Source organism: Frankliniella occidentalis, unplaced genomic scaffold, assembly GCF_000697945.3.
Source record: "Frankliniella occidentalis isolate FOCC.00 unplaced genomic scaffold, Focc_3.1 Scaffold126, whole genome shotgun sequence".
NCBI classification, from domain to species: Eukaryota; Metazoa; Arthropoda; class Insecta; order Thysanoptera; family Thripidae; genus Frankliniella; species Frankliniella occidentalis.
The window spans coordinates 87,763-99,145 of NW_026267253.1; the positions used below are offsets into that span (position 1 = coordinate 87,763).

The window sequence follows — 11,383 nt, forward strand, 5'->3', positions numbered from 1 at the left end:
CCTCCCACGCCCACCGCACCGGGCGCCACGCGTCGCCACGCTCTGCCTACCTGCCCCAAGACAGGGGGCACTTTCACTGTGAGAAATTGTTGTTTATTGCTTTAGACGACGAGCAAAGTCACACTTGCGATTTTACCGTCACGGCTTTATTATAATCCCCCTCACCCCCCGCCGCCCTCCTGTCTGCCGCCCCGCCGGCGTGGTCTTCTCCGCGTTCAGAGGGAATGGAAGATCGGTTCCGTCCAATTAAAAACCAAACAACGGAAGAGTGACACAAAAGTATAGTTTGAATAAAGTTCTTGGTAGTGTCGTGAGATATCAGGCCCGGCACATGGACTACAGTACAGTGGGCCCCCGTAGGTCCGACAGCAGCCCCCCCCCCCCCCACAATCCATTCAATCATACGACCCTGCCGGCCGCAGGGCTGGCCGGCCTATGCGTGCAAGCGAGACGGAGATAACTTCATCCAACGCACCAATACAAGCCCAATAACTCTAAATTGGTCAACTTGGTCAATCAGGCACATATTATAGGGCAGTGGGGAAAGATATGACTGCACAACAGATGAGCTTTATGCAATTGTGATATGAATTCCAAACAAAAGTGTGAGTGCGGGAGGATGTGATAAGGTTGGCTCAGTGACATTCTGGGAACTGATAGCCACAACAAGATAACAGCCATCACAAAATTGTCAGGAAATGAACCACAGGTCCATAATGTTGCAGGATGGACATTAGCATTCAGAACAGAGGAGGCACTGGCAAGTTTTCCACCGAGTGATACTGAAGCAATTAGATGTCATTAGAAGACTTCTGAGAGTATGAGGAAGCTTGGCCAGTCACTGAGGAGTATGTTCCATTGACTGGAGGAGGAAATTGTGCAGTAACAGAATACCCGTGATTGCCTTAGCTGCAATAAGGGCACAAAACTTAAACACAATTAAATAGACCCACCAAATTTATGATAATAGAACTGCACACCATTACATTATCAAAGTAATCATTCAGTCAAAGCTGTTTCAAAACATGGGTCAAGAATAGGGAATGAGAAGAGCGCTACAAAGTTCCAAACAAATCTGAATACCAAGGCTAGGTTTAGTACTCTCAGCCACCCCATATACATGCTGAGCTGGGCGTACTCAGCATGCTACCCGCAGAGAACCAAACAATAAACCAACTAGATTAAAGAAAGATTTTAAAATACTCACGGCTCTGCTTCGATGGACTTCAGCTTGGCCACATAGTTTGATGGGATGTAGCCTTCCTGCTTTGATGCCTTGCTGCGGGCTAGCCACCAATCTCCCTGGGTGTCATTCAAGATCTCCAGGTGCTCGCCTTTACGGAAACTCAAGTCCTCGTCCGTTCGCGCATCATAGTCGTAGAGAGCCACGAAAATTTTAGCGTTCATGCCAGAGTTATTCATCTCTGGTTCGGGGATAGGAGGCATCGGGCCATTCCTAACCTCACGCACTGCTGTTTCATGGGATGGAATGGCAAGAGGTGGGTTTGAGGTACTTGGGGCGGCTGCATCCTTGTTGTTGATCGGAGCCACCAAGCCTCCGGCATCGCTCTTGGTGGGCGATCTTTGACGGCTGAAGCAGTTGCCCATATTGAGGCCTAGGCTGACTTAGGCCCTAGGGTGCCCTAGGGCTCTCCAATAGGGATAGCCGAAGTGAGCCAAGAGCCGAGGCGCACGGCCCAAGAGAACACTGCATCGAAGGGTCACGACGCACGGAGGGTTTAGATATGAAATTTAAATAGTCACACTCTCACACGCACTTAAAACACAAACAAAAACACAAAAATACACGGACGCCGTCTGTCGAGAACAACACAGGCATCCATGACAGATGACAACTCACTTTGCTGAAGAGAGCAGCAGGGCTATCACAATAACACTGAGACAGAGATGTGCTGATAACACTTGTATTCAAACTGTGTAACCCACAGGTAATCATTTTGCTTTTTGATCAGCATTTTCAAAGTTATATATGCTAATATTACATTACTTTAAAATACTTCATTCATCGTTTCGGATAGTCCATTATTCCAAAGTTAGCCAAGCTGAATTTCACGGCTCACCACCGCACAGCTACCAACTTGTTTTGATTTTGTCTCGGAAGTTTTCTTAGTCTTTTTATTGAATTCTACTCGTTTACTTCAAAAGTCCAAGAGTGCAAAAGTAAAGTTGAGTCTGTTAAGGTTAAGGCGTGAAAACAAGTAATTTTACTGGGCAATTTATTTTGTGAAATGTCATTGGCCAGGTTGAACACCCTGACTCAGTTACACCCAGCCGAGGGGAGGGCCGTTTTGAAAAATGAATGGAAAATGTTTGGATGCAATTACCCCAATTACTTTCCAATTGTGTGTCAGTTGCGCTAAAAGTTAAGCCGCTGCTTGTAGAGACTGCTTTAGTTTTTTCCTTTCAGTGTGCAATCTTCCAGTACCAGTTTGATAAGGTAATGTAGTTGATAAAATAATCACCAACATGTACGTTGAACAAAAACAAAACCTTTGTGATAAAACATTTATTACAGGACACAGTAAAAATGTACATCTAATAATAATTATTACAAAATGCAATAAAACAAAATAGACAAGTAAAAATATTTGTCATTAGAAAATTACAAGGCAGTTTTTCATAAATAAGATCTATAAACAGTATTTGTTAAGAGAAACAAATTCTAAAGAGGTTTAAAACATAATATTATTCCAAGAATACTGGTTAATTAGATGAATAAAACTTAAGAACCCCCTGAGCACAATGTATGTGCCTGCAATCACAGATTATTTCAAGTTCAAGAAAATGTAAAATCATGTTTAGCGCCTTTTTCATTTAAAACAATCACATATGGCAATAAAGACTGATACATAATCAGACTCAATAAATTATTATTCAGATGAACAATATGACGGTCACTCCTTTTGAGAGATAAATTAAGGTCAAAATCAAGAATTCTGTCAGACCAAAGGAATGTCATTACACATTTGGAAAAAAAGATGGGTATCCCCCAAGGAACAAATCGAGGCCCAATCTTGATTTTTGAGTTAACTTGCACCCCAATTTTATACTCTTTGGCATCCATACTGCACCACTTCAAACAAAAATCTTATGTTTTAGATATTTTCCCTTTAATCAGTCCAAAGTTCTCATGAAGAATTGGCCACAAGGTAGCTCTGAAAACAGAAGAATTACAAATTCATTATGAAAACAGAGCCACAGCATCTATAAAATATTTTGTGTAAATGTAAGTAACTTGCCTCTTCAGCAACAGAAAACAATTTCTGTGCACTGGCTCCTCCAACTTGTTGAACCATTTTATACAGTAGACTATCAGTGTTCTTCAAAAGAATGTGAGGATGATCAAATTCCTACAAAGGAGAATGACAAATAATGAGTTAGTTTAAATAAAGAAACATTCTTTGAAGATGATAATAAATGTGACATACCGCAACGGAACCTGCATCCATGACGAGCACTTTGTCTGAATCCATTATGGTGTGCAGCCTATGGGCAATTGTGAGGACTGTGCACTGACCAAACTTATTTCTTATCATTTTTTGAATGAGTTTATCTGTGCTATAGTGCAAATAAAAAACAGTAGTTGATGATATTTGTACATGAATAAGCATAATTTTAAAATTGAGAATAAAGTTGATTTAATAAGGAAAACTCACTGGGGATCCACATTAGCTGTAGCTTCATCCAGAATAAGCACCCGGTTGTTCCTCAAAATTGCTCTTGCTAGGCAGACAAGCTGTCGCAGACCCACACTAAGATTAGATCCTCCTTCTTGGATTGGTGACTGAAGACCAAAGCCCAGTTCATCTACAACTTCTTTAAGCTCAGTCTATACAACAAAACACAACAAAATTAATTTTGATTAATAGTTCACATTGCAAAAATACGATGAATGGAAGAGCATCCGAATATTCTTGCCTCTCTCAGAGCTGACCAAATAGCATCATCAGGATGCTCTTCAAATGGATCAAGATTTTTCCTCAATGTTGCATTAAACAGAACTGCTTCTTGAGGTATTATTGAAAGCTTTTTGCGAAGATCATGGACCCCTATCATTCCTGTGTCTAATCCATCAATAGAAATACGTCCTCGTAACTCCTCCAAACGGAACAATGCAGCGATAAGAGATGACTTTCCCGCACCTGTGCGACCTACAATGCCAACCTACAACAAATTCAACAGTCACACTCAATGTTTTCATGATTCGAATAAATAAGATGGAAATAACACTGAACAGTACCTTTTCTCCAGGGTTTATTTTAATGTTGAGATTTTTTAGTACAGGAGGATCCTCAGGATCATAATGCAAGTATAGATTTTCAAACTCAATACATCCCTCCTTGGGCCAGAGTGGATCAGGTTTCTTTTCTGAGAGCATTCAGAATACAGTAAAAATACAGTAAAAATACAGTTACAAAATCACCTTGAATATAACATGATAAATTTTAAGTAAATTTAGATACCTGGTGGAGCTTCCAATGGTGGCTCTGAAGGTAAACAAGAATACTCAAGAACTCTTTCAACAGATGTCATGTGGTTTTCTACTTCAGCTTCCTGCCTGAGGCCCCACTGAAGCATTCCAGTTAAGGATATTGCTTGAGTTATTGCTAGACCCACATTTCCTCCAAAAACACCTTGGTGAAAAATATTAGATGAAAGAAAAGTGCATAAATGAGTAGGTTGTCTAAAGGACTAAAGATATTGACTTTTTCTTGAGTTTTTTTAGAGCTCTTACCTAAATGGCTTCCAATAAGAAACCCAAAGGTCACAGCTGTGATGAAAATCAAACAGAGCTGATCAAGCCAATAGCCAAACGCCCTATTTGTTGCTAAAAATAGGTACCATGCAGAGGAATGCAAGTCCTACAAGCAGGCAAAGAAGTGTTAAAGTCAAAACATGATATGGATGATTTGTCTTAGAAAGTAGTAAGTAAATATTATTTGTTTCACCTGATGTCTGTCAAATTCTTCAATCAATTTTACTTCCATGTTCGACACTCTCAATGTTGTCAAGCCACTTAAAGATGCAGTCATATGACTAAAAACAGGACTTCGTGCTGATTGGAAAAAACTCGTGAGAATTAGAGATCAAATCTTTGACTGGGACGATAAAAAAGTAATGGGTAAAGGATTATAGTACTTACTAACACCTTCCAGCCTCTTTATAGTTCTGGATGTTGTCATAAAAACATTGCGAATCCACAGCCCAATTACCGATACAACTACCAATGGTATAATAAGCCAATAATTTATAACGGAAACTAAAACCATTATACCAAATAGCTGGGCTCCAATCTGTTTAAAAAAGTAGAATGATTAGAAACTGATGCAAGGCCAAAAGAACTATATTAATTGTAATAAGAGGCTCACTTGGAAAGTGTCAATCATACACAATGGCAAAATTTCATCTATTGCTCCCATATCTTTTGAAAATCTGTTGAGAATACGACCTGAATGAAAAATAGGCAATGTAAGACATTTGAAAAGCTCTAGATAAGATTTATAATTATAAAAAAGGAAAAAGGCACTTGCCTGATGTATTGTTATAGAAAAACCTCATCTTCGCTTGTGTGATACTTGCAAACATGTTATTGTGCAGACATCTTGAAGCACGCACACACATATGGAAGAAGAGGAAAGATCTGACCAGTGTTATGACAATGGTGGCAAGTGTTATGACCGTATAGACATAAATGCAAGTCTCTCTGTTGGGAGGCCATTCTCCATACCATGGCTCAGATGAAACTGTACTTGAATTTGGATTTAAATAGTTGTCTTGCTCTACTCTTATCCTGAAATAAAATTACAAATAAATATTTGTCAACAAATATTTATAAATGTTCACACTACTACTGAAGAATGCCTTACCAAACAGTAATCCAATAGTCTCCAGCACTTGCAAATATCTGACACCAAACAAACATCATAAGCACAAAAATGACATAAAACCAGTTGCCAGCTGCCATGAAATAAGAGGTGAATATTTTCCACCCCACAGCTCCATGAGCCCTTTCTTCAGGCTCCTCAGATTGAACACATTCCATCATTGATGGGTCAATGGACTGAAAGTAATAAATAAGGTTGTAAAGTTTTGGTCACTGAAATGTGTAAAGTAATTTATTAACCAATAACTTTAATACTTACTGATCTTTTGGAGTCATGTCCTGTGGATGAAGTGTGACTCTGAAAGTAATAGTAAGGTGTAATAATACATGAGTCCGAAGTCAAGTTATTGAGAGAATTATAATAACTTAAACTTACGATGATAGAGTGTCTCGACGGTGAATCACGCTCACGCTTCAAGAGAGTAGATTTCTCATTATCATCTTCTTTTACCTCACTTTTTTCAGCATCGTGGACTGAACTCCCAAGGAGAGAAGCCAGACCTTTTTCTTTTACTTCTGCATAAGGCCCATGAGCAACTAGATGACCCTAAAATTAGAGTACACAAAATAAAGGTACATTATAAAAGAGTGTAAAATTTTTAAAAATATTCATTGTTGATAGGTAGAAAAGTTAACTTACATTGTTTAGGACAAAGACATGATCCACAAATGGAAGATATTGTAGTTGATGAGTGACTAAAATGCGAGTTTTTCCATGCAAGTACTTAGATATGCAATCATGGAATAAGTGTGCACTAACATGAGCATCCACTGCAGACAGTGGATCATCAAGAAGATAAATATCAGTCTGACGGTACAAAGCTCTACAAATATAAAAAACGTGTTCAATGAAACGTAACTTAGTCCAAATAAATCAATAAACAAAAAACATACTCCACACTTGCCTGGCCAAATTTATGCGAGCCCTCTGACCACCGCTTAAAGAGACACCCTTTTCACCAACAATTGTTCTATCTCCTTGAGGGAACATAGCAAAATCTGTCTTTAAAGCACAGACATTTACAACTTCCTTGTAACGAATTGGGTCCATTGGTTCCCCAAACAAAATGTTCTGTCGAACTGTCGATGCAAATAACCATGGCTCCTGCCCAGCATATGACACAGTTCCTCCAACAGTCATACTGCCAGAGTCAAGAGCCAATTCACCCAAGATTGCATTCAGAATAGAACTCTGAAAAAAAAATCATATTGGATTTTATTTATTTTAACAGAGTAATCTCAGGTAGGATAACTTTAAATTTCCTACTTTTCCTGCTCCAACTGGCCCAACAACAGCAACAAGCGAGCCTGCAGCAATTTTAAGACTGATATCAGTCAGAGTATTTTCTGTTAGTTCGTCATCCCACTTTGCACAGGCATCAACCATAGTTATTCCACCTTCTTTCTTGAGCTCATTTCGAGGAACACTTTTTAGCTCTGGTAAAAGCATTATTTTCTAGAACCCAAAAGAAGATATTAAAAGGTATAGGACTCAATAACTGAAGAAATCACTGCAAAATTGTTACCTGTAATCTCTTCACAGAAACTAAACCCTCTGCAAATTGAGTTATGCCTTGGGGGAAAAATACTGTCATGTTATGCTGTAGAATGTTGAAGTAGGCAGTCACAATGAATACCTATAAATTGAAGGAGAGTTCTAAAATTATTTTAAGTTTCAAAATGTAATGTAAAAAAGTTCACATGTGTAAAAACCTTACATGTTTGGCAGTTAATTTTTCTCCAGCCAAGGCAAAAGTTAAAAGTGCCGCAAAAATAGAAAAACGCTTGGCAAAAATTATGAATGAGACTATAGTTCCCCTTATGTAGTTTGTATTCATGATTTGTTTCATCTCAAGCCTGTTGAGGGGAGAATTCAATAGTTATAGCTCTGCTTGTACCAGAATTTAACCACTACATGTAATTACCAAAAAATTTATTTCTTACTTCCGGGCCAGGGCAACCATTTTCTGGAAAGGAACTTCCCAAGCATACATTTTAATGACTTGGATAGCTCCAATAATTTCATTCATGAGGCGTACCCTTTCATCAGTACGCATAGCAACCTTCAAACGGTAGACAGATGCTAGCTTGCCAAACCAGCCTACAAACAGACCCAATATTCAATACACATTTTTTTTACCCAACTTTCTTTAAGATGATTCCTTGAGTAAGATTACTGTTTACCTTGAAGGGGAGCATAGACCAGCAGTGAGGCAACACCAACCACAGCTGGCACCAAGCCTATCTCATGAATGAGAAAACCAGTGATAACCAAAGTTTGGAGGGGACCAAGCCACAAATAATGTATAAAGAGAACTGCTATATCAAATCTATTCACATCATTTGACAACAGGTTGACAAGCTGCCCTGGTGTTGTTTCCTTGAGTGCAGCTCGATTGAGACGCAGTAACTGGAAGCAGTAATGTGAGTTATTGACAACACCATGAATCAATAATAAGCAGCACCACTAAAACAAAAACGGAAGCAACAGCCATCTTGAAGAAGCCCACCTTGCGATATGCCAATGAGCATGTTGCAACACGTATCTTCATACCAAGGTGAAGAATACTAAGCATGTAGGGATGGACAACCCACACAGTGAGAGCTGAGCAGACTATCACCAAAACTCCATATACATACCCAGCATACTCTTCATCTTTGGACTCTTCAGAAAAGTAAGAAACAAGCCAGCCTAAAAATATAGGCTGCATTATTCTGAAACAGAATTCTCTTTACTGTCAAGGTTTATGGAACGTATGTGTACACTTCACATTAAAAAAAAAACTGTTAATGCAAAAAATTTTTTTTGCTGAAAATGTTCTTTTGTAGAGGGTATATGGCTCAATATTATTTGAAGAGTATTGAAACTATTCTGTTTTGACGTTTTCATAGATGAATTAAGTACACTTCCAGCAAAAGAGAAATTCTTTGAAAGAATGTTGTTTTAACTGATACAGGCCTTAAAAATGACAACATTAACTCACCTAATAAACATTTCCATTATAGCAAGTGGAATACCAACACACATGAATTCTTTTCCAAAACATCTTAGTAAAGCTTTCATCAAGCTTGGAGTAGTATTTCTGCCTTCTGATTCTTTTACAACATCTTGCCATATTCTGGAAAGTAGTGGCCAGTATTAATTAATTATACCTATGGATTATTTAAACACAACAACATCACTCACGTTTCCAATTTAGCCCCAATTAACCCTGATTCATGCTCAGATAAAGGCTGAAATAAATCGGACTCTTCGAACTCCTTCCTCAATCCTTGACGAAAAATGGGCAGCGTCCACCTGCAGGCAAAGATTTTTTTTAAAATTATAAATCACACCACTCCCGACCGCCTAGCGCCTGATCGTCGTGAGGTAGGCAACCCTGCCCGCGCCCGCGAGAGCCGGGTACCGTCGAGCACGGCGGCGTCAAGGCCAAGCCAACGGAGGTATACTTACAGGAAGGTGAGCTTCGACAGGAAGTTGGTGCTCGTGCGAGGGTTGGGTTTGAGCGGTATGCGGTGACCAGAGTCCATGGTGTATCTGTCGGCAGAGAAAGGGAGAGAGAGAACGGTTATGAATAGAGTGAGACCGGCGAATAACTTATTGGGGGTAAGAGAGGGGGAGGGTGGCCGAAAAGGGTGCCGCAGTGCAACTTTCAGGGCGACGACGGGGAGAATAGATCACTATGGCGATAGAGGCCTATACTCCACTCGCAGACCCTGTCTGGTCGATAGCCGTGAGTATAACGACCGCGGAGCCGTCAGCGCGGCCCGCGGGGGGCAACATGGCCCTCGCGAGGCCCGCGCGGCCAGCACGCGGCTGACCGTCGGCGTATACGGAGGGACGGGTGCCCTTCTCCCCTTCCGCAAACAAACCATCTGCCCAGCGTCTGAACTATGTACTACGGCCCAGCAATTCATAATGTGGGGTAAATGAATGTAGCGGTCAAGTGCCGCCAAGCCACGTGCTATCCTCCCCTCCGTGGCCAGAACTAATAGACGTCACCGAGGGCACGGACACGCCCCCCGGTGGGGGTTGAGGGAGGGGGGGGGGCGATAGGCGAGGCGACAAGGGGACCCGTCGCGCCGACAACGCCAGGACAGGTGAGATGATGGGTCATCAAGAACGCAATTAACTAAGCTTGCTCAAGTACATGTCGCGCAGGACACACGGCCAGGCAGCGTCAGCGCGCGAGTCCCACGCTATGCCGCTGCCGCTGCTAGGCTCTGCTCAGAATGACGCCGGCAAGTGTAAAGTGCAAAGGCCCCCCCAAAAGAGAGCGGTTGATCAGTGGTTGATCGCTAGCGAGGGAGAGAGATGCACTCCAATAAGAAACGCATAGGCGCCATGGGGGGCGGGGCGGGCCTGCCACACAATTGGCGCCCGCAGCGTGAGTCCAGCTCCAGGGGGAGGGGAGGGGAAGGGAAGGACGACAGTATTTAGAACTGCCCCTTTGGTCGAGCAGCTACAGTACTTCCAGTGCAAGTGGTGCCGGCGACCAAACGGAATGGTGACCCGTGGCGGCTCGGTAGAGGCCCCGGATCGGTGGGTTCTTCTGACCCAAGCTATTTTGGCTTATTTTTCCGCCCAGCCGCAACCCAGTCTTGACCAATGCGACCCATACGCATGTCAGTTGGGTCTGTCAGACCCACCATGGGCCACATGGGTCCAGTCCAGGGTTGTTATCGCTAACGAAAAACCGCGAAAAACGTTAGCGCGCTAACACTAACGCTAAGCGAAACCCGATTAACGCTATCGCGCTAACGCTTATGGACCGCGTTAGCGGCGCTATCCGCTAACGCTAAACGCCAAAAAAATTACCGCGATAACGCTAACGCTAACAAAAATCCCGTCTGGGTCTTTTGGGTCGGCCTATAGCAAAATTTTGTCTCCCACCCCGCATCTCCCTGCCCCTCGCCTGCAGCCGAGTGCAGCGCCAGCTGGTGGTGACAGGTGCAATGCAACCTTTGGGTCGCTTGGGTCAAGCGAACCCGAGCGAACCACGCTGACCCATTCCGGCCCAAGCGACCAAGCTAAAGATCGCGCGACCCACCGGAGCCATACGCGCCACATGGGCCAGTGTCACATAAAATCGGCCCATTACACGCAAATGTAAGGAAGAGGTAAGCGCTGACCCAACCGACCCACCGATCCGGGGCCTCTACTCCTCGGGCGATGAGGGAGAGGTCCCGAAAACACAGTCCCATTCAATCGAAGCAGTCTAACGAAATCAGGCCGCCAACTCAGCGCGCGCACGATTTGCATCCGATGGCGTAATTCCATAGTAGCGACGGAGAGAATGTGACAGCAGAGCTGCCCCCCCCCCCTCCGTCGCGCAGTCGGCCGGAACGAAACGGCACACAACCTTGGCAATGGGCGCGCTGAAAAACTGCTCTGAAATGAAAGGCCAACTTATACGTGTTGAACATGTACCGCACGCGTTCTAACTCTCCACTTCCCCTCAAAGCCGCCCCCCCCCC

The 11,383-nt window shown here is 42.6% G+C and overlaps 2 protein-coding genes across 2 annotated transcripts in view; both read right to left on the bottom strand.

Moving 5' to 3' along the window:
• LOC113201938 (tyrosine-protein kinase FRK) overlaps positions 1–1,870 on the bottom strand; it is a 27,935-nt gene extending 26,065 nt beyond the window's left edge. Inside the window, exon 1 of the transcript XR_003303194.2 lies at positions 1,208–1,870. The gene's annotated coding sequence lies outside the window, so the exon portion shown is untranslated. The remainder of the gene's footprint in view (positions 1–1,207) is intronic.
• A 642-nt stretch (positions 1,871–2,512) lies between these two features.
• Positions 2,513–11,383, bottom strand: part of LOC113201992 (probable multidrug resistance-associated protein lethal(2)03659) — a 41,085-nt gene continuing 32,214 nt past the window's right edge. Inside the window, exons 2-27 of the mRNA XM_026416018.2 lie at positions 9,360–9,443; positions 9,093–9,203; positions 8,890–9,024; positions 8,416–8,620; positions 8,090–8,315; positions 7,850–8,006; positions 7,624–7,762; positions 7,432–7,542; positions 7,173–7,361; positions 6,811–7,097; positions 6,546–6,729; positions 6,282–6,452; positions 6,165–6,203; positions 5,889–6,082; positions 5,553–5,812; positions 5,391–5,470; positions 5,165–5,315; positions 4,971–5,077; positions 4,757–4,883; positions 4,485–4,655; positions 4,262–4,389; positions 3,940–4,185; positions 3,678–3,850; positions 3,450–3,579; positions 3,261–3,371; positions 2,513–3,176 (exon numbers count right to left, since the gene is read on the bottom strand). Coding sequence (XP_026271803.1) covers positions 3,150–3,176; positions 3,261–3,371; positions 3,450–3,579; positions 3,678–3,850; positions 3,940–4,185; positions 4,262–4,389; positions 4,485–4,655; positions 4,757–4,883; positions 4,971–5,077; positions 5,165–5,315; positions 5,391–5,470; positions 5,553–5,812; positions 5,889–6,082; positions 6,165–6,203; positions 6,282–6,452; positions 6,546–6,729; positions 6,811–7,097; positions 7,173–7,361; positions 7,432–7,542; positions 7,624–7,762; positions 7,850–8,006; positions 8,090–8,315; positions 8,416–8,620; positions 8,890–9,024; positions 9,093–9,203; positions 9,360–9,436 — 3,936 coding nt within the window. The 5' untranslated portion in view covers positions 9,437–9,443 and the 3' untranslated portion in view covers positions 2,513–3,149. The remainder of the gene's footprint in view (positions 3,177–3,260; positions 3,372–3,449; positions 3,580–3,677; positions 3,851–3,939; positions 4,186–4,261; positions 4,390–4,484; positions 4,656–4,756; positions 4,884–4,970; positions 5,078–5,164; positions 5,316–5,390; positions 5,471–5,552; positions 5,813–5,888; positions 6,083–6,164; positions 6,204–6,281; positions 6,453–6,545; positions 6,730–6,810; positions 7,098–7,172; positions 7,362–7,431; positions 7,543–7,623; positions 7,763–7,849; positions 8,007–8,089; positions 8,316–8,415; positions 8,621–8,889; positions 9,025–9,092; positions 9,204–9,359; positions 9,444–11,383) is intronic.